We start from the raw sequence: 26,274 nt of genomic DNA on the forward strand, positions 1-26,274 counted from the left end.
GTTCGCGTAAGGACGCGGCGAAGTCGGGACCGAGGAGGTTGAGAAAGACGACGAGGCCGAGGACGCGATCTGCGCGCGCGCGCGCTTCCCTCGGGCTCCGCAACCCTCGTGTGCATGCGTGTTTCGCTCGGGGGGGTAAATTGCCGCCGTAAATGGTGCCGAGCTACGCGATACCACATCTCCATCCATCTGCGAGATAGGTAAGACGGTGGATCGCGACAACTACCTTCGTAAAGTCAGTAAGTCGAATGGCAACGTGACCCTTTTGTTGTCTTTTACAACGAAAAAAAAGCGGGTAAATTGTCATTTGATTCTTATTCCCCCATTTACTTTGAAAAGAATCTGACCAATAAACAGTTACAGATTTTAAGCTGGATATTCTTCGATATTTGTGACAGAAAATGTTAGAATAATTTTTGAGGAAATAAATCGAAATCACTCGTAAAGTGTTAAAGGTCGTCCTCGTGTAAGGTGCGCTTAGGGGTGATTGTTGCGTCGGATCTGGAGAACGATCGCTAAGTGATGCATGCTTGATGATTTTCAATGTGGAGAGGAAATGATTGTTCAAGCTTTAAGATTTTTCCAGTTTTAAGATTTCTAACTCTATAAACTTTCAGATTTTTACGTTTTTTAAATAATCAAATTACAAATTAAATTAAAATAAAAAGAATATATGTGTGTATGATTCATGAATAATAATATATCTAATAGTAATGTTAATTAATAGCAATTATAAGACACGAAAACTGTTTGTTAACTTAAAAAAATTAACAAATAAAGAGGAATATATTTGTCTTTTAATTGTACTGTTACAATGTAAATTTAGAATTTTAATTATGTAATGACATAACGTTCTTTTATCTAACAATAAGTGTATATATATATATATATATATATATATATTTATTTATTTATGATGTGTATATACATATTTATATAATTCGACTTTTAACAATTTATTTTGTTTTATAATTTATGTTATCAATATCATTTAATTATTATTAGACTGACAAGGTCAATCGCAATTTGTTTATTAATTATGAACTTATGATAGACATGTTAATTTAATGAGATTGCAGAATAATAATTTACATATAACAGTATTTATTTTTATATTAAATACTGTATGTATATATATATAATATGTTTACAATTTACATTTAAAATATGTATTAACATATATATTAATGATTTTTTGATTCGATTGCCTTCATAAAAAAATGGCTTCTTTGCGTTTTTCTAAACAACTGAATAACCTATTTGCTCTAAGTTTGATAGTACTATTTTAATAATTATATGTAAATACACATGTTATTATTGGCATTGGATAAAACCTAATTCAAAGGTGATTTAATTGATCTTGAATGATTGAGATCGACACAGTTTCCCAGAGACGTAACAATTATATCGCTAAGAATTCACTGAATCAGATTAAAAAATCGCGTGAATCGCTTCGTTCATTCAGCCCGGGAAAGTTTTACACGTTTGATTGTTTGCTCGCGCGGTCTACGTACTTGAATTTGAATCAGATCGATATAAGAGGCGGCGCCTCGTGCGAACGAAAAATCTTCTTAAGTATCGATCCTTTCAAAATGTTGGGGCTATTTTATACTTTAACGAGGACGATTAATTCTTCACACTTGCTACATTATCAATCAGAACTTTTGTTTATTTGATTTACGCGATACAATTTAAAGCATAATTTAATTCAAACAAAAAAGAATTAGCAAGAGAGTAGTAAATAAGTATAAATAATACAAAATAAAAAAGTATTTTTATATAATAACAAATTTATATAATATACTTACAGGATAATAATTAAAATGCTACATATAATTAAGAAACATGAAAATAATAAACAATACGCAACAGCAAAAATAAATGTCGTTCTTGAAATTGCGCAAAAATGTATATAGTTTGAGAAATCCAAATATAAATTAATAAGTTGAGATTATAGGATATTTTAAAATTGCACTGTAAGGCTGCGTTTATCGATGACCATGCGGCCTTGAATATTCTTCAACAATCATCTTTGGAGTATATAGTCGTGATAATGACTTGCACGCGAGTTCGATGCGCCTGTCCATGTGCGCGTAAAAATTTATATTTTATGATCTTTGGATTAGAGCGAAAAATACATTCAAACACACATGCAACAGTATGAAAAGGCATTTTTTATCTTGCGCATCGCAATGCATTCTAATTCGCGCCAGTTTCTTCGAGCGAAACTCAATTTCTTCCGTTGCGGTACAATCGAAGCGAGAACTTTATGAGCCAAATAGAACTTTATGAGCTACATCCTTATTCCTACAATTTTTAAAGTAGGAGGAAAATATTTAAAATTTTATTATTTTTTAAGTTTTGATATTTACAAAAAAAGAAAATATATAATATTCTTAAATTCAAGTTTATATTAATAGAATATAAGATATATTCTTATACTAAAAATATATACATGGGTACATATAATGTATTATAAAATATATATGTAAATATACATATAATGTATGTACACATATATACATTTACAAAGATATATTTAAATATATGTAAGAGAAAGAATATATCCTGTTTTATATAATCCAATTTTTTAAATAAAAAGATTTTTTGCTTTAAAGTGAAATTTGAAGTTAAATCTCAGGTTCGAAATATCAATTTATTTTATTGATATAAAATTGAGAAGAGATATCATTATGTATGTATATTCTTGGCGCGACATTCCTTGTGTTTTCCTGGTTTAATTTCTACTATTTAATATGCCAGATCATAGCATTCCAGATTAGCCAGTAAAAGCGAATTTATAAGTGATAAGCGCTTTCAAAAATCGCTTAAGTATGTATTTGCGAAACTTAAATTTCCAATAGATTTCTCAATTATTTAATATATACGTACACATATATATTATTGAGGCTTCTACGTGAGAAATCGCTTTTGCGGTAGACGTAGTCAAAAACCGGTACGTCTGAATTTATAGAGCGAGGAAGTTCCAGGCGGTGTAACATTCGCGTAATACCCGATCATTTTGCACAAAATGGTCGGTACAATCCTGTATTAATTGTTGCATAGTAGACGCATCGTTTCTCGGTGCAAACGGTGCGTGAACTGCTGCATACATCAGGAAGACTTTTCAGATCACTGGAAGTTTTGTTACCACACTTTCGAAAAGTTACGTATATTGTCGTTATTACGATATTACGAATTTGTTAAAATTAAACGCACTAGCATTAATATCTTTTTTTTTATGAAAAGATACACATATCGAGCTTTTTACGTCTCTTGCAGAAACAAAATATGGAATTTTAATAGTAGTATAAAATTGAAGGAGAAGAATTTTGGAATATATGAATTATGAAAAAAATTTGGAATATATGAATATAAAAAAATATATATACATATTTTAACTTTATTCAAAGAATAGTTCATAAAATATAAACATTAGTTCAATGAAAAATATCGGATATTAGATTAAAATTGCAGAAGTGTTATTATAATCTTTTTCTTTCATCTATAAATTTCCAATTAAAATTTGCACTTATCATAAATCTGGAAATAATACAATGAAAAAAATATATTTTTATTAAATTAAATCATGTTCCAGCACATAACGCGTACAAAGCTCATTTAAAAATAAAATGAATACATCTTAACTGAAAGAAGCCAAGAATTGATTTTCCTGAAGAGAGATCCATAAGAACGGTTATTTTTCTAATAATAAAAAGATCCATTTTTTTTAATTAATTGGAGAATATTTTCAAGGCCAGTAGCTTAACGGTTGAAAAAAACTGTTGTATTAGTTGTGTCCTAATGGACGACCAAAGCAATTAAAGCGTTTCGGGAGAAAGAATCAACGGTTACGCAAATGTTCCGCCGTCCGGCCGCTAAATGCAGGTGTAAAAGCGAGTCGTTGACCCCGAAGCATATGCCGCGATCTAACGTTTTCCGCTCTCCTTCAAGGCGCGAGACGAGATTTATGATTTGCTACGTGATACACGCGATATACGCGGTTGCGACAGAACGCATTATTGCGCGGAAGAAGAAGCCGCGGCGAATTCGCGGCTGTTGTGTGTGGAAAGCGAGGCGACGCGATTGATGTGCGCGACTTAATTAAATATTATACAATGGATGTTAATTAAGGACGCAGCTTAGTGCACTTCTTCCTCGATTTTGTCGGGATATCAGCGACAGTCGCACACGGTTTCATCATGGCAAATTGTTCGCGCTTTATCGGTCACTAGGACGTGAGACGAAAAATTCTTTGAATGCCTGTGTTGGAAACAAAATTGTGGAAAAGATTTAGAAATACTGTAATATATTGTTTTGTCGAATAGAATAAAATTATACAAGTAATATTTTAGATAGTTTGTGCAAGATTTATAAAAATAATGCTATTTAGAACTCTTCGAACATTTAAAAGAAAATTTTAAAATAACATTTTAAAATAAGTTTTAGATCAAAAGTAAATATTATCTGTATAAAATTTTCTAAATTAATTACAAACGTTTTTGTAAGAAGGAAATTAATTTTATCGCATTGCAAAATAAAACTTTTGTTCTAATTATATTTCACTTCTGTTATTCTTAAAGAATTGAATTTTTTATTCAATTCATTATGAAGCTATTTAAAGCTATCTGGCTCGACTAGACAAGTTTAGTTTTGTTTAATATTTTCAAATATAATCAAACTGATAGTTTTATTGCACTCGCCATCATAATTGATTGGCGAATATTCGGTATATAATTTGTTTTACATGCTTTTGCAATTTATGTTCGAAACCGTGGCGGCAATCGGGTCTGCATGCACGATGTTCTTATTTAAATTTAAGCGTCGGACTGGTGATCGATTACCGTATTCAAACAATAACTAAAGGTGAAATCTGCGCGTTATGTAGAAGTGCGGTATTCAAACAATGACTCTATAATTTAAAATGACTCTATATATTAGTCCTACATTTTACATATTAAAGGTGCGCTATTCAGACAATGACTGAAAGTCTAACGTTATATAATAAGCGAAATCGAGGACGAAGCAAGTAAATATAGTTGCGTTATGACATAAAATTTTGCGCATGAAAGATACACTGATATTTCGAAAATCCAAAATTACATAAAGTGATATGAAATACTATCGACTTTATCTACTATCGAATTTTCAAGACTTTAATGATATATTTAGATACTGATTCAGATACTAAACCTATATTAAGAAAGATTTATACTGAATGTTTATTAATACGTCAAATAGAAGTGATATATAATTAAAATAAAAGTTTTATTTTGCAATGCGATAAAATTAATTTCCCTCTTACAAAAACGTTTGTAATTAAATGCAATACGAGAAATACTTAATATGTTTTATGTTTTAACAGTTTCATATACAAATTTTACATTTATTATGATATCGATATGTATGTTAACAAAATAATGTTTAATTAATGATAAAATGAATACGATTACAAACAAATTACAAATTTCTATATTTCTCGCGTTCTTTAAATTACTAAATTTCTATTCGTTAAATGTAGCGTAGCCAAATAATGATAGAAATTTCAAATTTCAATGATAATGAAGTTTATAATGATAATGACAAAAGGTATCTCGTCAATTTCATTTAATGAGACAATTTAGAAGCTGTCATGATGAGTGAAAGTATGCACTAAGAAATCTGTATTATTTCGGACGCTGTATCTTTTTCACAATGCAATTGTTCACAGTGCATTTACTGATATACGATGGTAATTACGTAGAGTGCACGGTGCATCAGTATATAAGCGGATGCGGAAAATTATGGAAACCACACGAATTTATTGTCGAATAAAAGCCACAGAGTAAACCAATGATTAATTAGTTTCTACGCGCGTACAAAAATTCATCAAAAAATAGATCAAATATGATTTAACTTGAATTTTTGAACAATAAAAAAGCCACAAAAATTTAGATTTAAACAAAGAAAATTTATAAATTACATATAAGATTAAATAAGAACATGAATTAGTTTTAGAGAGAGAATAAATATATTAGCGATTTTATAAAACTGTTTCTCCAGCGGATTTCGAATCTGCAATCCTTGCATATTTTGTACTCATTGATTTATATACTTATACATGCTTTCTATTTACAATTTAAAGGAATTAATTGCTGGAGGCCGTTTGTGTACGCGCGTGCTTTGAGTCCGTCTCTGGTTTTAGAATTTACGATGTATTCATGCTCGTACTTGTTTGTCCATTGATTCGTGGCGAATGATACTTATAAATCACTCGGTTGCTATTGCAACAAGCAGCTGTGCGATAAATTAGACAACGGACACTTCCCACATTTGTCCTGATCTAAATTTTAAGTGTAAAACATTGCCGCAATCAAGATATATTTGGTCATTTAAGTACTAGTTCGTATTTTTATATGTCTATATGAATATCCTTTTTAATTTTCATTACATTTTATATATTTTAAATAATTTAAGAAAAGTGCGCGTGTTTCTTTTTTTTCTTTCTACAACATTTTCTCGTTCAAGTAAAAATTTAAAGTATATTTTTTAAATGTATAATATTGTACAATTAAAAAAAATAATACTATCAAGTACAGCACGATCGAATTAATTTAATTTATTCAATGACGATATCGGGACGAAAATAACAAATTTTAGCCGCAGTCAAAAATTATCAACAGGTTATCGCTATCACGCGATGAGTTGTTTCACTCGGGCAGTTCGATGACGATTGAAAGTAGTTTGAGTTTCGGCTTTGTTGGATTTGGAAAGTACATATTTGGTGCAACTTCTTTATTATAAAGAAATAACTTTGTGTGATGCGTCGACCGCGTCGAGAATGTAGTTCAGCAGCGTCCTGGTGAGCACGATAAATTTGCTCAGACAGATCGTCTACGAGAGCGTGAATAACATGTATTTCACGTATCCGCTGTGGATACTCTCATTGTCGAGAAGAGTATTAAGCCGCACAGAACGAATAATTACACGCGCGTTCGTAATTGTTGGCCGCGTCGAGTCTTCCTTAAAGGAGGGAAAAAGCATCTAACATCTCGAATAAAATTTGCTATCTATTCTCATGATCTATTCCTTGATTTCTGCTTCGACATAGCTTTGTTAATAAATTAAATTTAATTAAAAATTTAATTAAATTTAATTAAATTTTATTATAATATTGCAAAGACAAAATCAATATTGAAATAATGTTGGATGGATATTTTGTTTTTATCTCGATGAGCGAAATAAATACAGAAAAAAATGCGAAAATGGTTTAATTTATTTCAACACAACTATTGCGAGCTATCGATTGATTAAAATGGTTGACCGATTCTTTCTATTTCTGCAATTGCATTTTCCATCCGCGCATGCACCATTGCGCGGAACCGCAATCTCGCACTATCTCAATCACCATCGAAATAAAAATTTCTCCGTTTATCCTTAAAATGGTTATGCACTCTCTCCATAAAGATCTCTCTCAGTAAAGATTTCTACTTTTTGCAGGTGAGAGTAACGGCAGATCTTGGCGTCCCTCTCACTTCAGCGATCTGCATGAAGGGCACCAGGTACAAAAGCTTAAGTTTAAAAAAGAATAAATTAGAAAACAAAGAATAATGGAGGCATAAAAATGTTTTTCAGAAAAATACAATGAAACAAGAAACAAATAACATGTGTTAAACATTGAAAATTATTATGATAATCTCTAAATTAATTTTTCATATATTAAATATAGAAATCTAGATGTGAAACTGAACAAATTATTCATTAGATATTATCTGATAATGGATATATGCGCAGTATCCCCGAATTTGAATGCAATACATATATTTATTGTATGGATACTATAAATTATATATTAGTATCTTCTATTATTTAATATTATAATTATGTGTATGTATAAACTTATCATTTAAAAATAATAAAAAGTTGTAGTTTTCTTCGTCCGATAGAATGAGAAAAGAGAATCTTCCCTTTTTTTAGTTGTTTTTTAAAATCATTATTTCAATTCTTAAATTCGGGGATTAATGCAACTAATTTTGACAGATCAATTGTATTTACGTCATGATTTTCCAATGATAAGATAGGGCCTCGTAAGAATGAGGCGAACCGATCATGACGGCCATGTCGCGCGGCAGGGCCCACCATCCTTTCGGGTGTTGGCTGTCCCCGACACCGCTTATCTATCGCCGACGATTTCCGCGGCAGTGCCGCCGCCGCCGCGCGCGCCCGAGCCTTATAAGATCGCTCCGTCATCGACGTCCTCCGGCAGAGCACATCGTCGTACCAGTTTCGTGATACTTGCCGAGTCTAGACCGACAAGTCCAGACAATGCGACGTCCAACTTGTCCACGGGAAGAGTCTCGCCTTTCCGTGGACGTGGTTTCAAGGGACCACCTCCTCGCTCAATGTCGAGACCGCAGTCGCCGGAAGTCGCCGGGGACGGACGTCGACGCAGAATCGAGCGAAGGGGTAGGTTGGAAATATCATCACGGCGTATCAAATTTTCATATAGCAAGCTTTCAAAATTTTAAAAATATTTAAAAATATATAATATAAGGTATTAAGATGTAATTTTTCAGATCACATGTGTAGATGATTTTCGAAGTTTTCTGTTGTTGGAATGAATTTGATTTTTTTAAGCGTAATTTATTATTATACATATTTCATGTCCAAAATAAAAATTTAATAATGACAGCTGCTTTGACAAAATCTATACTTTACTTCGGACTAATGATCTGATCTTGTTATTGTCAAATCATTTATCTTTTACAGTTTCGCTATCGCAACAAAACAGTCCTAGAAGAAGTTTGATACCACAGCCTACTTATCGTCAACGATCCACTTCCTTGACGAAAGCCGACGAACGTTCGCCATCACCGAAGATCGGTCGTCGAGTTGACTCAAAGACGCGATTGAATGTCTCGAATTCGCGAAATCGATTAAATGCGAGCGACTCGAAGACGCGACTGAATGATTCTAAAACGCGTTTGAAATAAATCCGACTCCAAGAGTCGTACGAATTTTGCCGAGTCTAAAGCACGTTTTATTTCCAACTCCACTAGTAATCTCAGCAGCAATTCGACAACGATGCGTCGACAAACGACGACGAAAGCTTCGACGCGACTTTCGCCGATACAAGGCACCCCGACGAAACCGGAGAATGCGACCTCTCAATCGAACACAAGAAGTAAGAACTCTACTTCGAGACAATCTTCTATGAAGACGTCGAAGATGTCGCCGCAGAAGAACAATGTCGCTACCACTCGAAGAGATAAGCAGAATAGAAACTCCAGCAAGGAACGCGTTCTTTCGCCGTCCAAGATTCCTTTGAAGACGAATGGCTCGTCAAAGACCAGCAGGTTTATTTCGATGCCCGAGGAGAGCTCGGAAAGATTCGTAAAGATGGATAAAGCTGTGGCTGAAGGCAAAAGTGATAAGCAAACAGCGAGCCAATCTCTTCAGAATGGTCGATCGCCCGAACCGAATTCGAAAGAAAACGAGATAAATGGGAATTCCTCCGCCAATATGGATGAAATGGATCTCGCAAATCTACTGAAGCAAACTCCTCAAACGATCGGCACATCTAGTGAACGTCTGGTGAATACCACGACGACTACCGCAGTGCAGCCCCTGCACATCGACGCGAACACGCTTCTCGTGGAGCCGAATCAGAAGGAACGATCTGAAGGAATGTCCAGATCCGTCTCTCCCGCACTCAAGGGGGAATCGCCAATGCCCGGTTCGACGCAAAATACAACATCAATGAACCAGAAATCCGTCGAAAATCAATCAGTCAAGGCAAATCAAACAGGTAATAATTCTGGAAGCGATAATAAAGACTCTTCCGCCAATGCAGAAAACAACACCGTAGGACATACGAAGAGCGGCAGCATCGGTCAATCGACGAAAACTGTCAGGATAAACGGTGAAGATTCAGCTCATCAGCGTTCCAATCAATCTTCTGCAAACCAGCGTTCTGGGAAAAACAATCAGAACACCCGTGGATCTAAGCAAAGCGACGGAAAGACTCTGGAAGAACCGGAAACGATAGAAGCGAAGAGTAGCTCCGCGGGGAGCAAGATAGCATCCAGTGGCGAGATTCCGATGAACGATAAGATGCCAACCGTGATGGAGAACGACTCAAAGATTGCCAGGACGGCCGAAAATGCGGAAACGGCGATGAGTAACGCGGCAACGGCAAATAACACAACGAACAGCAAAACGGCAAGTAATAACAACGTGAATTCCGCGATCGGTACAGTGAACGCGAGTGTAAACAGTGGTGCTGTGACACGAACGAGGAACCGAAATCGCGGTAGCGACGCCTCCCTGAAATCGTCCACCGGCGCGTCCACGGGCTCCATCGAGAGCGTGAGGTCGACGGATACAGGAGTGAGTGTGAACACGGTTAGAGGGGTGTCCTCGCCGAGGGAGAAGACGGGGGTGCACGTGGTGAAACGACAGGAGATTGAGACACTTAGCGGCAACATCGTCCACATCGAACAGAACGGGGAGCCAACGTGAGTAAATTTGATTTTACTTAATTATATACAATATTGCATGAATAAATGTACTTATAAGTATTTTTTAATTATGTGTTAAAGTTTATTACAAATCTAGACTCTTTCTTTTTATAATTACATTTTTTATAACTATATATATATATAGCTATATATTTTATAACTACATTTGTTCTATACTTGTTTCTCTTTCTTCTTTCTATCTTTATAGCATCTCTCGACGTATATATACCCTATTTAAACTGTAATTAAATATAATCAACGTCGGAAAGAGTAATAACGTGCGGATGAAAAATATAAACCTAATCCATATATGTAGTTGACTATAACGTTAATTTGTTTTACAATAATTATACGTTGTCAACCGATATGATATATTAATATAACATACAGAAATGTGTGTTTCTATGGAGATCTGTACTTTGATAAAAAAGACAATTTGTGTTTATTGAATTTATAAAGCCACAATCTCCACTTGATTCCTCTCGACCAATATGAATTTATAAATTTTTCTATTTCGCAAATCGCGTGATGCGATGATTAAAGTTTACACGCATAATTCTGTTAATTTATATCATTATTGCTCATGCGATGGATGAAAGAGTTAAGGCTATTTGCTCCAAATATAATCTAATATATCAGTAGAATTTCGATATCAGTCGTGATAAATCAGAAGATGAAATTTTCGCAGATTTCGGTAAGACACGGCAACAAAACATCATTCTCAATTAGCTAAATCACTTTTATAACACGATTGCACCGAAAAGTATAACAATGACCGTTAGACTCTCGAAATCCTCTAATTCTGGCAACCACTTTAAAATATCTGATTTTACTTGACTTGTCTGAAATTCTTGGAAATATTGAGAGAAATAGAGAAAAGCTTTCTTCTAAAAATAAATATATAAATTATTTTTAAATTTTGATTTTAAGCGCAAGTTGTAAGCTCTGATTTAGAAAGAGAGTATAGAATCAAATATATATATAGCTAGTTATTAGAATAAGAGGAAAAATTATGTTTATAGCCTTCAAATTATGCTCATTTTTTATTCACATTGTTGGAACACATTTTCTTTTGATGTAAACTTGAGATTGTTTTAAGGAACAGTTGTATGACATGAAATGATTAGTCGCATATTTTATCGTACTATAATAATACTCTAAAAACTTGGTCTCTTATAACCACTCATTTGACATATTGTTGTGTACAGCTTTGGCCAAAAGTAAATAAATATTTGTATTAAATTATAATAAATCCGATTGTGTTTAGTATTCATGTAAATTAAATATTATGATAAAAATTTAAAAAATAAATAAATAGAAAGAAAATAATTTTAAAAATATTCGTATTTTTATATTTCAATATCCTTTTTGTAGAAAGAACTTAATACAACAATAAAATACGTATTATAATATATTTATACTAAATGCAAAGTCTAAAGTGGAACATGCATCTAAATTTTTATTGGAATCAGTTTATTTCTGAATTAAATTCTGAATTTACTATAATTCTATATAAAAATTTGATATTTCTTAAAACTATACAGAGTTGAATAATTTAGTTCACTGCAATTTATTAAAAATATGTAATACGTTTTGGCCAAAACTGTATATCCTATGGGGTGATTGTATCGAGACGAACGTACCTATACGGTAATTCGCGTCACTCGTCGTATCGTGTAATAGTGCAGTAATTTCGCAAGATATCTCAAAGCAAATCGCGGTTCCACTGCGCATGCAGTTATTTATTCATCGTTCTACGATACTTCCAAGTTTGATACGAGTTTCGTAGCTTTGTATGTATTTCTCAAGACGGATTCACTGTTAAACTTAATTATGTTCGCGTGATTTATGCGAACTGGTAGATTCTTGACAAGATAATTAATTTTGGCAATTAGCCTGTTGGTTAATTCATTGCGCGTAATCGTGTAATTCATTTCGCGCGATAGACGTTGTTGCAATTAATTAATTATTTTTCTTAATAGAGGAAGACAGGGATGTGAAGTAAAATTTCAAGTACTTCCATAATATGTTAAAAATATTAAGAAATGTTGAATTATATCATTATGTAGACTGCCCTCGCTGCATATAAGAGCACTTGATATGCGCTTTCTACTTTTGTGTGCTACTTGCGTAGTCGCTATTTAAATACTATAACAACTATTCAACATATAACCCTACAAAAGAGTATAACTTATTTTACTCGAATGACAAAGAAAGAATTTCTCCATTTTTCTTTTCCTCCTCCTTTAAAACTTTCTCCAAGCAATTTAGATTTGTGATATTCTCGCTCCGTCGTATAAATAGTGCAAATTTCACGGTCACCGAATCTTTTTTATAAATTGCGCAAAACACAAACTTAAGGATGTTTCGAACTAATATGGAAAAGTTAAATTATTTTGGAAATGTAGATATATAATGAAGGACAGAACACATTGTGCTCATCTCCCAGGAAATCTCAAGAAACGTATTCCTACCGAGAACGATTATTCACAGTTGAGAAACTGACATGACGCGATTTTATTATCGTAGGATACGAGCGAAAAGACGTACATGCTTTTGTAGAAAATTTTCGCTTCGCCAACTGAGATACAAAGCATGCCGAAGAAGTTTACTTCGTCCTATCTATAGTTTCGCGCAAGATTCAAGAGTTCCTTCACCCCGGTTAGTTATAAACCTCCACCTTTGGCCGAAGCGGCCGAGGTGTGTCTATCGATCGTGCTAGGATTTACATCGACGAACTACCGCGGGCTAGTTCAACGAGATAATAAATTAAAATTCCCAAATTTCAATTCTTTTTTGCTGTAATGGCTCTGAATTTTGATGCTTTAACTATAAAAATTTTACTACAACACTTCCTTCAAAATTCTAAAATCTACTCTGCTGATGCTTTAATTATTTTGCTCTTAATATAATCGAGTAAATATTTTGCGCAATTTTTCTGAAAACTGCATAAATTGAGTTGTTTTTTTAATTCGATAAGCTTTATGTACAAAGATTACTTAAAACAAAGATTATTTTGAACATAATATAATATTTATTTAGATACTTGAAAGTTCTTAAATGGTTTATTAAGATATTTTGCAAAAAAACAAAGAAGGAAATCAAAATATATTAAACCTTTAAAGATTGATTTTTGCAAAATGCTAACCTTCTTGAATAAATCAATATTTATTATTCAAATTTATTTATCGTATATTAAATCTATCGCAATAAAATTTTTGAAACTTAATTTCCCTACCTTATGAATAATGAGCTCATTTGAGATTTCCTTCCTTTAATTCTCGAAATTAGATTTTAATGAATAATTAATGAATCTGCGCTAGATCTTAGGGTACGTTGCACTTCATTCATTATTTATTAAATCCGCACATTATACATTATACATCTGCGTGCGTCGATCAATTAGGACATCAGCGATGATCAGTTCTTCAACATCTTGATGTTGAATCGTGTCTCGCGTTGTTCGACCGTCGAGCGATTATTATTCTCTTAGTTGCATAAAGATTAAATTCTTTCTACGCGAGAGACTCTTGCCTCGTAATTTTGTATGATATTACTGACCGTTACGTTCCAGTGACTCACAAGACTGCAATAGCGTGACGGTGTTATAAATTCTCTCGCTCACTAATGTCATATTATGAACAAATTTTAATCTCGCAAAATAAATTCCGAAAATCATTCGAATAATCGTACGTGTATCGGCTTTCGAAATTTTCATTGGTAGCTCTACAAAAATTGATATTTTTAAAACGTGATATATCCTTAGAAATAAAACAGAGAGTCGCAAGATGTAGCATATCAATAAAATAGTAGGGCAGTCTACAAAAATTTCGAGATAACAAGCTAATCATAAATTTTCAATTGCATTTCTTTTATGTAATACATTAAAAATATAGAACACATGCCTATTACGATCCTTGCGTGCACCTTTTGAAAGAATGCGTCACTTCGACGCGAAAGAAACATCTTAATTCAATGAAGGGTAACTCTACAAAAATTGTAAATTACTCGGGATCTATTGTACTTAATCACGCAGTGCAAGCAGGAAAGCATAAGAATCGATACATCTATATTTATGGTCTATTAAAGCATTTTAAATCATCCTTTTTTAATTATGTACAAAATATACAAACTTTAATATAAATCATTTTATTATGTTATTTTTCATATACATTTATATGTATTCTGCGTTACTAACAATATTGCGAGAATTCGATTGAAATAAGAAATTTGACACAGAACTTTAAAAAATAATTAAAATATATTTTCAAATACATATAATTTATATAAAATATACTTTTATATAAATTTATATTTTAATAATGCTAAACTATATACATTAGAAGAAATGTATTTGAAAAATAATTTTTTACAAGCTAATTATTAAAACAATGCATAAAAAATATAATACAAAAATAACATATCTTAATTTTAAGAAATCAGTATTTTTTTCGAAGAAAAGTAGTTTTATCCAATGAAATTATTTGATAAAAAAATCGAGGGTGTAGGTACGAAACCATCCTTGTATCTGACGATTGATCTCGCACGCGAACCAACTCGTCCACAATCTCTCGTTGACTTTTGTGGAACGCTAAAACTTTTCTTGTCGCAAATATATGTCGCTCTGGCAAAAATGCAGTATGTGTGGGCGAATGTATACAGCAAAAAAATTTAACATTCTACTTTTTTTCTCTATTAAACGATTTTCTTACCGTATTCTTCTTGGTAAGAAAATAGGATTTTTCGTATATCTGTGTTCGAGATTATATCAACTTCTCCTTTCATTGTCATAAAGCTAGTTAAATATTAATTATTTTATTTTCAAGATTTTTTGGTGCGTTTGTTTTATAATGTTTTACATTACTTTGAAAACTACTACAGTCGATTATATTAGTTTTCTTTAAATTATTGACGCGACTATATAAAATTTAATAATTTTTCGTGGATATGCTTTTGTATAACAAATGTTTATATTATTTTTACAAGTAACAATTGATTAGATTTCTTTTACTAAGCAACAGTTGATTATAAAATTACATACCTTCAGTTTATATATATATGTAGAAAAAATATTTTAATGAAAGATAGATTATTATTTAAAAAATAGATTTAAAAAGTTAGATTACCTAATAAATATATATAATGGAGTTAATTTTGGGGGCAATTAAAAATTAAGACTTTAATTAGGATTTTAATGTGAAATACATATTTAAATTTCAATGAGTTAGGGAGAGCCAGATGTGAATAGTAGAGTATCAGTTTAAAAAAATGAATCGTACCAAGAATTTGTGCCCTGTACACAATTAATCAATTTCAATGAAAAAAAATTGTTTAAATTAACGCATTACCATCCGCATCTGATCATCTCTTTCTAGTCCGTTAAAATTTAAATAAGAATTAAAAATTAATGTAGATTCGAGTTAATCGGAGAATGATTTATCTAATTGAATTGCGAAGTGAATTGCTGAACACAAATTTGCACACTAATGGCATAATAGCTAGTAATAGCTGTAAGATACTAAATCTCGCTAGTAATTCGCAGTAACATCTGATTAAATTATTAGTAATATTAGCAATTTTATGGTTTCTGCAGTACTTTGGAAAATGTTTTCTTAAATTTAAAAATTAGAGGAAAGAGGTATTAATATTATTTAACTAAAAATTTTAATACAATTAATATTTCTATCAAATACTGCTGCTCACATTTCACCTTTGCATAAGTTCAACATCAGAATATTTAAGATTATATCTGTTTCATAGATTTTCTATATATAAATTCTTGTATATATTATTTCTATATATACATTTTTGGAGATAAAATAGTAATAGTTTTATTAAAAAAAAACATTAATATATTATGTTTATCGTCTCCTTTTTTTATCGATATAAAAGAGCAGTGTAAATGCGTAAAGCTAGCTTTCTGAGACGAAAGAAAAGAATATCCCGAACATTTTGACGTCAGCTAGTGTATAGTATATCGATATCGATCAAACCTGTCCACACAAATTGAATAACGCGCGACCAACTAGCGATAAAAGCTTTAGGAGGCTCGCGCGCCGATTTTTGCCTCGCAATCAACAATCGGCGAATTAGAAGAAGTGCCCTCGTGGGGTAAGTTTGGGATGTCGAGCAGAGCTATAAAGAGAAACGGGAACACACAGGCCGAGCGAATGAAATACGGGTGGTGGCGCGTTTCGACCTTGGCCGCACGCGACGAGCCGCGACGCCTCGCCGGTCATTTCACATTGCCACGTTACGTCAATTTTCGGTCGCGCCGTCTTTCTCGTCTTCCCCTTTCTCAGCGCAGGCCATTTATTCGATATGACGATTCCCTCATTGTGTCGATCTATCGGCCGAGGTTATTTGTCAGGGGATGCCCCGGCGAGCTTTCGATCGAGGCACTGATTGATCGCTAGCCATTATCACATCGATTGCTTTATAAAACGCAATGTATATATGTATGCAGAAAATAACTTTTATTTCTCATAAAAAAGAATATCTCTCAGAATTGATAATGTTAAATTATTAAACAAGAGACTCGTTAATGGATTCGAAAGAACACGGCGAAAGAGAGCACATATTCTCATATCACGCGATAATCCGATTTATTATTAGTTGGTTGATCTGCATCCTAAGTTGAGTCATACATGTTATCAGGTATACAAGTGCTTTCTTACACATAAATATATTGGTATTTATGAAGATAGATATTTATAGAGATAGTTTGTGCGTGACAAAATGTGACAAAAATGCAATATTAAATTTATTTATTGCAGTATTAGGTATATCTTAATTTAAATTGAATTTTTACACTAAGATATATTATTGTTTTACTTGCCAATTTTTGTTTTTTTTTCTTAAATATATTACAAATTTATTTAAAAAATTTATTTTATATTAATAAAGAGTGAATATTTTGTACGTTTATCAATTTCTTAATTTTAATTTAAAAAATAAAATAAATATTGAAAAAAATTTTTTTAAATAATTTTTTTAATTATAATTTTTTTATAATTATAAAATATTAAAGATATTGATTATATTCCAATATTGGAGTCTTTTTTAACTTATATTTAACTTATTTAGAACAATATAAAGAGACATGTTATTCAATAATTTCGTATAATTAGTCTAATTAATTCTCTTAATTAATGTTAATTGTCATAGCAATATTTATGTGCTCATTTTATTCTATTATACGTCGCGTTTATAAATAAGCTATATAATTTCACTATGATTGCACATATATGTTTCTCCTTCACTTTATTAAAGTACCTTTGCAGCTTTTAAGTTTTTTATGTAAACTAGCCCATTTCCCACAATTCGACGTAATTGAGCCGCTAATCTTTGATAGCGTGCGGAAAACGTCACGGTATACGCCGTACAACGCGAAAATATTAAACGCAAAAGTACGTTATTAAAGATCGAGCGAAACGAATTTTAATGTAATTTGCATAGCGTTATACACTTGCCTTCTTTGAATCCAATTCTTTCGTTCTTTTTCCTCTAACCATTCCTTTATAATTAATAACCTTCCAGATTAAGCTAATTGCATTCTATATATCCTGTAACAACAGACCATAAATAATATATCAAATAGGTCGATTAATTTGCAATGTTAATAAAATAGGAGAATAATTTCTAATTTCTGTATAATAGAAGGAAAATTGTAAGAAAATTTCTATACAATAGGAGGAAAATTGCAGGGAAATTTAACGTGTGTCTATATATATCTATACATCGAGTGGTTTTATTTGCATTTAAAATTTGATAATCGATATAAAACGGTTAATATACATGTCATAAAATAAATCTTTGCGCTTTGTGACAGAAATATAATGTATATCTTAATTTCGATTTGTTTTATATTTCTTTCTGATGTGTTATATTTTTTTAAAATATTGATACGTTGATTTATTCATCAATTTGATTAGAAAAACTATTTTTAATTCGTAGATAGCATCATGCAGGTTATAAATAAACGATGTTTGCATGTATTTATTTCCATGCTGTAGCAATTAGTACAAAATTGCAAGAGGTTTGCATTAAAGAATCACACTCAAGTATTTAATCGTCAAGAAAATAAACAGATAAATATGTTTTTACATGTTATAAAATTTGGCATATTAATTACATTATTCTTTTTTTATACTGTTCTTAAATTGAGAAGTTTATATTTTCTGATACAATTATTAAATAAAAGCGTTGGAGTAATAACGTCCTAAGTAAAAAATCAATTTTTATGACGAAATAAAAAATATCTCTCAAACTTACAGAATGTATCCATAAGATAGAATCTTCAAATATTAATTGTAAAAAATTCTATGATGATAAATATGTTTTTACATGTTATAAAATTTGGCATATTAATTACATTATTCTTTTTTTATACTGTTCTTAAATTGAGAAGTTTATATTTTCTGATACAATTATTAAATAAAAGCGTTGGAGTAATAACGTCCTAAGTAAAAAATCAATTTTTATGACGAAATAAAAAATATCTCTCAAACTTACAGAATGTATCCATAAGATAGAATCTTCAAATATTAATTGTAAAAAATTCTATGATGAAATAGGCGTACTCTAAAATCATTATCGAACATTAACATTAGATTGTACTATACTTGCAAATAATTCACTCACCTTTTGTACTTTTTTGTGAGTTTTTTATATGCGTATGTAGAAAGATTTCAAGAAAATTGTTCTCGTTATATTTTTATACGGCACCATACAAGTGGAATTTTACAAGGAAACGCGACGAGCTATAATTTTATCATTACGATAGTTATTAAAATTTGTGCGAATGATAATACCCCTCGCGCGACACGAAATAATTCCTGTCGTAAATTTTAAGTATGGCATGCATTCATTGCGTCCGAGTTTACCTTTCGGAAAGAGCTGTTTTACACGCAACTTGGCTGCAATCACACTATTAAACCACTTTCGTAATATTCTTCATATTTTATTGATTTCTAGATATTTTGCATTTTGTGGATATTTTATTAATACTTTGAAAATTTAATTTGTATTTGATCTAATATTTAATTCTTACTAATTACAGCTAAAAACTGTATATATTCTTTTCTTATCTAAATATATATAAAAAAACACGTTAAGTTTAAATTTAAAGTTAAACGATCTTAAATTTAGCAATAAAGAAAAAACAAGAGGACAGTAGCGGAAATTATCACGCGTTATTTTTTCGACATAACATATACGCATTGTTACGGTAATGCGCGCAAGATTGTGCGATCTGAGAAAATAATTAAATTAATTACGCTTGTTGTGGGCAATGTGAATTACATCGTATAACGCACATGCAGAAATTAACCGGAAGTTGTTTTAATTCCCAGGACAATCTGTGCGCGAACTTTCTCTGCTCTCATTAACGGCGCGATTATGGGGAAAGTGTTCGGTAAAATTATCTAATTGTAAGTCGAAGTAGACCGTGGTATTTGTGCTTTAATGACGCCACATTTTGCGCGAAATATCAGGCGCGTGCTTTTGCTGCTTTTCCTCTCTCCCTTTAATCAACCGTGCAAATTGTTAGATACGAACTTTTAGACAAGTATAACTTTTAATAGTTTTGTCTAGCGTGTCGTGAATCGTAATGCAGCCGGTGTAATCGTCCGTATCTTTAGTATGCCACTAGGGTTAATCCTTCTCAAATTGATTTTAGCATGTCAAGAGACATTTTCTGTTTAGAGAAATACATTTATTTTGGAGTAATCTTTTGATAAACAAAAATAATATAAAAACGCCACTTTTCAGATTTGATTCTTTACTGAGGAATGTAAAATAAAAGTTTAGGTTAATGAAACTAAATAATTTCTTTTATATGTGAACAACATTTCGTATAATATATGTTGATATAAAAAACTTTTTTCACGCAGTAAAAATTTTTCGCATGAAAATGCGTAACAAATGCATCAGTATGCATGTTGAGCGTGTTGAATGTTGAATAACGTAATTTATTAGCGTACGCAGAACGCTGTTGTCGCGCATAATTTTTTTCACTGCATAATAATATCGCGAGTTGACGATAGAATTGGTGGTTGCCGTTTTAATGTTTGCCAGTTTAGTTTAGTTGTGATTTATAAAATTAACAATGAATAGTTACAAGGAATCATATGTTTCTCACGAAATAATTAACTTTTAATTCTTCCAGATTTATTAAAAATTATATTGAGCATTTTATTATACATTCAATGTACAATAAACATTATAACATTATACACATTTAACCAAATCTTACGATAGGATAAAATAAAATCTAGGATTAAAAAATAAAATGATGATAAAAATTAATTATTACATGTATACATGTATTTGTAAACGATATACATCAAATTAAAAAAAACGTCTTATATTACAATGTATCAAAAATAATCGCGAAGCTTTCGTCGAATGTGCATTTTCCTCTTTACATATTCAAGGTCAGTTTTTGTTACAGTGGTATACATGTATTTAGAACATTTCTCACATATTCCTCATCATGTAATTAAAACATAAATATCATTATTATTTCCGAGAGAAAACTCTCGGAATAATTTAAATCTGAAAAAAAAAAATTCGATAACGATCGGCCTTCTTTCAATGAGCGAAAGTGCTCGCTCTCGCTTAAGGGTTAAGGTGACGACGAATTACAAGCGCAACTTTAAAGCCCCTATAATCGCGACACGCGCGTCGCGACACACGCGTCGCGTCGGGAGGAAAATCGGCCGCGGCCGGGACCGCCTTGAAAACCGGCCGGTTAAGGTAAAGAACTTCGTGTCGCGCGTATCGATTTCGTGGTCAGCCAGCCAACTGGCTTCGAGGAGCCGCAGGGGGTTGAAAATCTTCGCGTGACCGATCGTGCGGGACCAGCCGACTTCGTCTCTCTCACCCTCGCCTAGCCGCCCTTCGCGGCCACGTTCTGCCGCGACTGCGGCAACCGCAATCACTGACCGAAGTCACCTGAGGCCAGCCGCTAGTGATGGCCACTCGTTGATTTACGAAACGTCGCGCGATCCTCGTTATAGTTCGCTCGCGAGTTGCTGCGATCCCTCTGATCATCAATTCGTCGCTATATTCCGTCGCCAATGTTCTTTTTGCTTCTCTCAAAAATTAATCGGACGCGTGCCTATCGCAATTTCGAGCTTCGCGATCGTGCCGTCGACGTCTACCGATTATCTCCTGAGCTTCTGGAAATTGGTTCTCTACCCTGCGAAGGAGTTGTGTTTAGGTAAGGGGTTTTTCAGACTGCGATTGCATGCGCGGACAGAGGGATGAGACCTGCGCGGCTCTAGGGATGCGGTTTTTGTGATGTGATTAAGTTTACTATATGTGGGGATCTTGCGTTTTTCATCGGAGCTTGATCCGTGGATGGTTGAGTTAGAAAATATATATCTTACATCATAAAATATGTTTGCGTTTTACCGTGCATTTAGTGGTTTGCAGTTATTTCGTTTTATCCATTTAACTTTGAAAATTATTTGAAAATAAATGTAAACTATACCAAACTCATTATTGTCGTAACATAAAATGCGATTTAATACTTTGATAAAATTTACATTATTCTTTTTCAGTGTACGTTTTTAATTCAATTCAAATATTATGCCCCATGAATAATCTAGACCTTTTTCATCTACAGCTAAATGTAATCAATACTTTCTGATATTATATATATAGAATGTACATTTTACACATGACTCATACGTGTATACAGACGTATATAAGTGTTAATAGCTATGCAGCTAATGCAAAATCGATAATAATCTTCCGGGATTAAAAAGTTGAACATTTATGCTGCATAAAATAAATTAAATAATATATATATGAACGATTCCTTATTTTGATCTCTCTTATTTTCAATACATTTTTAAGCAATATATATATTCCTATAATTTGACATATATTGATATATAATAATATCAACAATTATTATTTATTGGATACAGAAAAAAAGTAAGAACCATGTTATTTAAAATTTTAAATGTATGTATTTTTCATAGCTTTTTTCCGCAAATATGGTAACATTTAGTACTGGTATGTCTCAATATTTTTATTGTAGTGTCCTGGCTTCCGGTAACGAAAAGGAACAAGGTAGCGAAAAGCTATTGGCGCGTTGGAAGAGGTCTTTGAGTCGGTACTCCAAGTGCTGCTCCGGCATGAGGTGTCTGGCCTGTCGTAGAGACCCCAAGGGTCTATGGACCAGGAATCAAAAGCGAATAATGGTGATTAACGACACTCCATCGCCACTTCCAACACCGCCTGAAACGAACGCGTTGTCTTGCTGGTCGAAATTAAAGTCGCGATGCAGGTGAAAAACCATCGTTTAACTATTAGAATTTCATGATCAAGTCGCATGCGCTTATTTTATCAGATTATTATATATGTATATAATAAATATATATATATAAAATGTTATATTAATAGTATGGAACAATTTTTGAAGGCATAAAATGACGTATATAGGATAACTAATGAAAAAAATATCCATTGCAAAAATATGAGTAGAAATATTTTTCGATCATTCTGTAATTTATTATTATTTGCTTAACCATGAGCTTATTTCTAGAATGTTTCAGGCTCGATTTCTTGTAATCTTGCCTTATTATCTATGCCGCTCTACTTCGCTATTCTATCGATTTTAAGTTTCCAGCCTCGCGATTTATCCTTCGACAGTTGGATTTTAATTACAGAATTCTCTATCGCATTTTTGTTGAATATTGTTAATTTAATTAATGATTATCAAAAGTTATCTTAATCTTTTAGAAACTTTACAATGACTTTTGAGCTTGCGTGCGCTTGAGTTATTAAGAATTTTTGACTAACAGATCTTAGGATGAAAATGAAAATTGCATCGCGCGATATACTTTTCTCTATAACAGATGCACTGGATTCCGAGATATCAAGTGTTGTTCAAGAAAATCCAGAGTCGCTCCTGCCGAGCCTATTGTTTGCTGCCCGCCGGAGAGAAGATGCGGTGCAATTTGCCGTCGCGTGTTCGGCTGTTGCAGTTGCAAGCGCGCAGACACGCAACAACGCACAAAAAATACACGTGCCAAGCACAGTCTTACGAGTGTAGCGCCGCCACCCTTGTCGGAGGTACGTAAGGTGTTGAAAAATCAAAACAACTATATCCTGTCGAATAAAATAAAATCAGCACTTTGCTTTATTCGCACGTAAAAAATTGCAATTGTTCCTTCTTATTAATTCTAATATTTCTAAAAATTGCATACTAAATCTAAATAAAAGAAATAAATATGTATGTAACTTTAACTGGAGGAATAAGGGATGAACTGTTATTCTCTCGAATAACTACCTTGAATATGAAATACAACGAAGATTGATCAACGTAGATATGTAATATCCTAGAAACGCATTATCCAAAGTCGCGTTATCTTATTTACGAGAATTTGATGCAATGTCGCAGGAGCCGAAGTCCAAGTTACCAGATGTTCTAGTGGAACATAATTCTGTTATGCGTGGCGCCATTCCTTGCCTTCCGGTTCCTCTCGCCTGGTTTTGCTTAATGTGGAATGTTTTATTACCAGGCACAGGTACGATTTTAACAATTAATACTATTTTCTTATATTTAGAAATGATGTATTTTTTATAAAATTAATTTTTAGTTTTGAAAAAATGTTTAAGTATTTTTTCGTTCAATATTAAATTACTATTTTTTTTATACAATCGATTATTTTTTTCGTTTAGGAACTATTTGGAGCGGCCTGTTCAATTTGTGTACCGGACAACCGCGATTCTCTCCCGTTGCCGGACCAAAGTCACGACTGGGTTCACTTATTGTCAATCTTGTCGTGGGTGTTGGTCAATTGTTTACCGTCTTGTTCTGTCTTGTTGGATGGGGCTGGAGCATTTGGTGGGGTGTCACCATGATTCGCTTAGCTAGTAAGCATCTTCTGATTATTTATTCAAATAAAATTATCGTCTAATTGTCAGATTATATACAAAAAATATTTAACATTAGTTACAAATTGTTCCAAGTTTGATTATACATAATAATAATCTTTAAAAAAAATTTTTTTAAAACTACTTTTTGATGTAAAAAATTAATGATTAATTATTATAAAATAATTTGAAATTGATTTATAAATTATTTCAGAAAGAAATTATTGTTTGATATTTGTGCTTTTTATAATTCTAGTAAAAATCAAAGTCTCAAATTTTCTGGACTAATATATTGTATATGACATTATACATAAAAAATGCCACGTTGTAGGGAAATACAAACGATTCAAGGCTTCGGAAGCTGCCAGCAATGATCCTGAAGCCAGAGGAGGCGAATCGGGTCCACTGCCTCCTGGTGTGCCGAGTCAAGCTTTACGAGAGATGGAAAGAGCACGATAATGCATTATAGAGAGGAGACCATGATCATTTTCCAATTGTCTAAAGACATTTTATATCTTGTTCGACAAGTTTTCGTGCCTCGTTTGATACAAATCATTCTGAATTGAAAAATATCGTCCGTCTGAATAAAATAATATTGCTGGTGCAGCTTATAATAATGATTATATATTTATAAGACGATATTAAGAGAGATATTTCAATCGATGAAGATTTTTCTCTGCAATTAAGTCACGACGAAAGGTGAAAATTAAATAAAAAACTTAACCCACTTTATATTAAACCATACAAAATAAGTTTGGCAAATAGGCAATGGAAAAAGGCCATAAATTATTGAAATAATTGGAAATTTTTTACCTTTTTCCTTGCATTATTCATTCCTCGCTATCTTTCATAAGAACTAAGACTTTTTTAAATTAAAATTATTTTTATGAAATACAAGCTATAAATATAAGAATCTCGCATAAATATGAATCTCGTATAAAAATTTTTTCTTTCGTATAGTTTATTTTGTTTTAATGCAATATCAAAATTCTAAATTCAGAAAAATTTTTCGAAAGAAAACTTCACCGAGATTCTTGTGCAAGATATTTATAAAAAGTTTCCTTTTATTGAAGTCAGAATTATTATACTGTAATAATTTTTTTTTAATTGTCGGCATCTTCCATTTTATAAAAAAATAAATTTCTTGACTTCGATAAATAATTGAAATAAATAATCGACTATTTTTTATGATATTATTAATTTCGGTAAATATTTTTTAGGAATTTTAAAGAAAGAAGATTACTCTTTTACCAAGTTAATAGAGAATTTAAAACTCTCGACCTTCATTAAGAATTTCATTGCAGATGCCGTTTTCAATAATCCTATTTGGAATCTCCTTGTAAAATTAAAAAAAATTAAAATTAAGATATCTATATAATATAAACAGAGACTTTGCAAACACTCTGTATTTTTCTACACAATGGAAACTTTCATCCTTGTCGATGAAAAGTTCAATTTTTGTAAAGACAGCGCTTGTGCGTGAGAAGCTCGTGGCCTATTAAAAAATCCGAAGACGTCCTTGAAGATTAATCGCTTTCAGTGAAAGCATCTTAAACATTTTTTTCAAAATGTACTCGTTGCATCAATGAGAATGATTTACGAAAAGCAGATCATTAGCGATGATGGTAACGATATTGGAGTTTTTTTCGGTGAGTAGACATTAGATTTATATACATTGATTAAAATCGATCTTCGGAGATAGATTACCACAATTTTCGAAGAAGTGGCCTTAAAACGATATCGATGAGATAATTAATAAAGTTTTGAAAAACGCGCTTTATATTTTTACAAGCGCATTATATACACAAATTACTCAACTACTCGATTATACTTACATATACGATTGTTGTAAATATGAAAATATATTACTTACGTCAATTTT

The 26,274-nt window shown here is 32.1% G+C and overlaps 1 protein-coding gene across 1 annotated transcript; it reads left to right on the forward strand.

The window, feature by feature from the left end:
- On the forward strand, positions 1–26,274 carry stum (mechanosensory transduction mediator stumble). Its single transcript, XM_029308923.2, is given in 10 exon segments — positions 1–200; positions 7,480–7,541; positions 8,057–8,445; positions 8,749–8,966; positions 8,968–10,496; positions 22,552–22,800; positions 23,372–23,588; positions 23,917–24,043; positions 24,198–24,392; positions 24,724–26,274. Coding segments are annotated over 8 exon segments (3,036 nt in total). The 5' UTR covers positions 1–200; positions 7,480–7,541; positions 8,057–8,072; the 3' UTR covers positions 24,852–26,274.

This window comes from Nylanderia fulva, unplaced genomic scaffold, assembly GCF_048542155.1.
Source record: "Nylanderia fulva isolate GAGA-0341 unplaced genomic scaffold, ASM4854215v1 Scaffold8, whole genome shotgun sequence".
In the NCBI taxonomy this organism is placed as follows: Eukaryota; Metazoa; Arthropoda; class Insecta; order Hymenoptera; family Formicidae; genus Nylanderia; species Nylanderia fulva.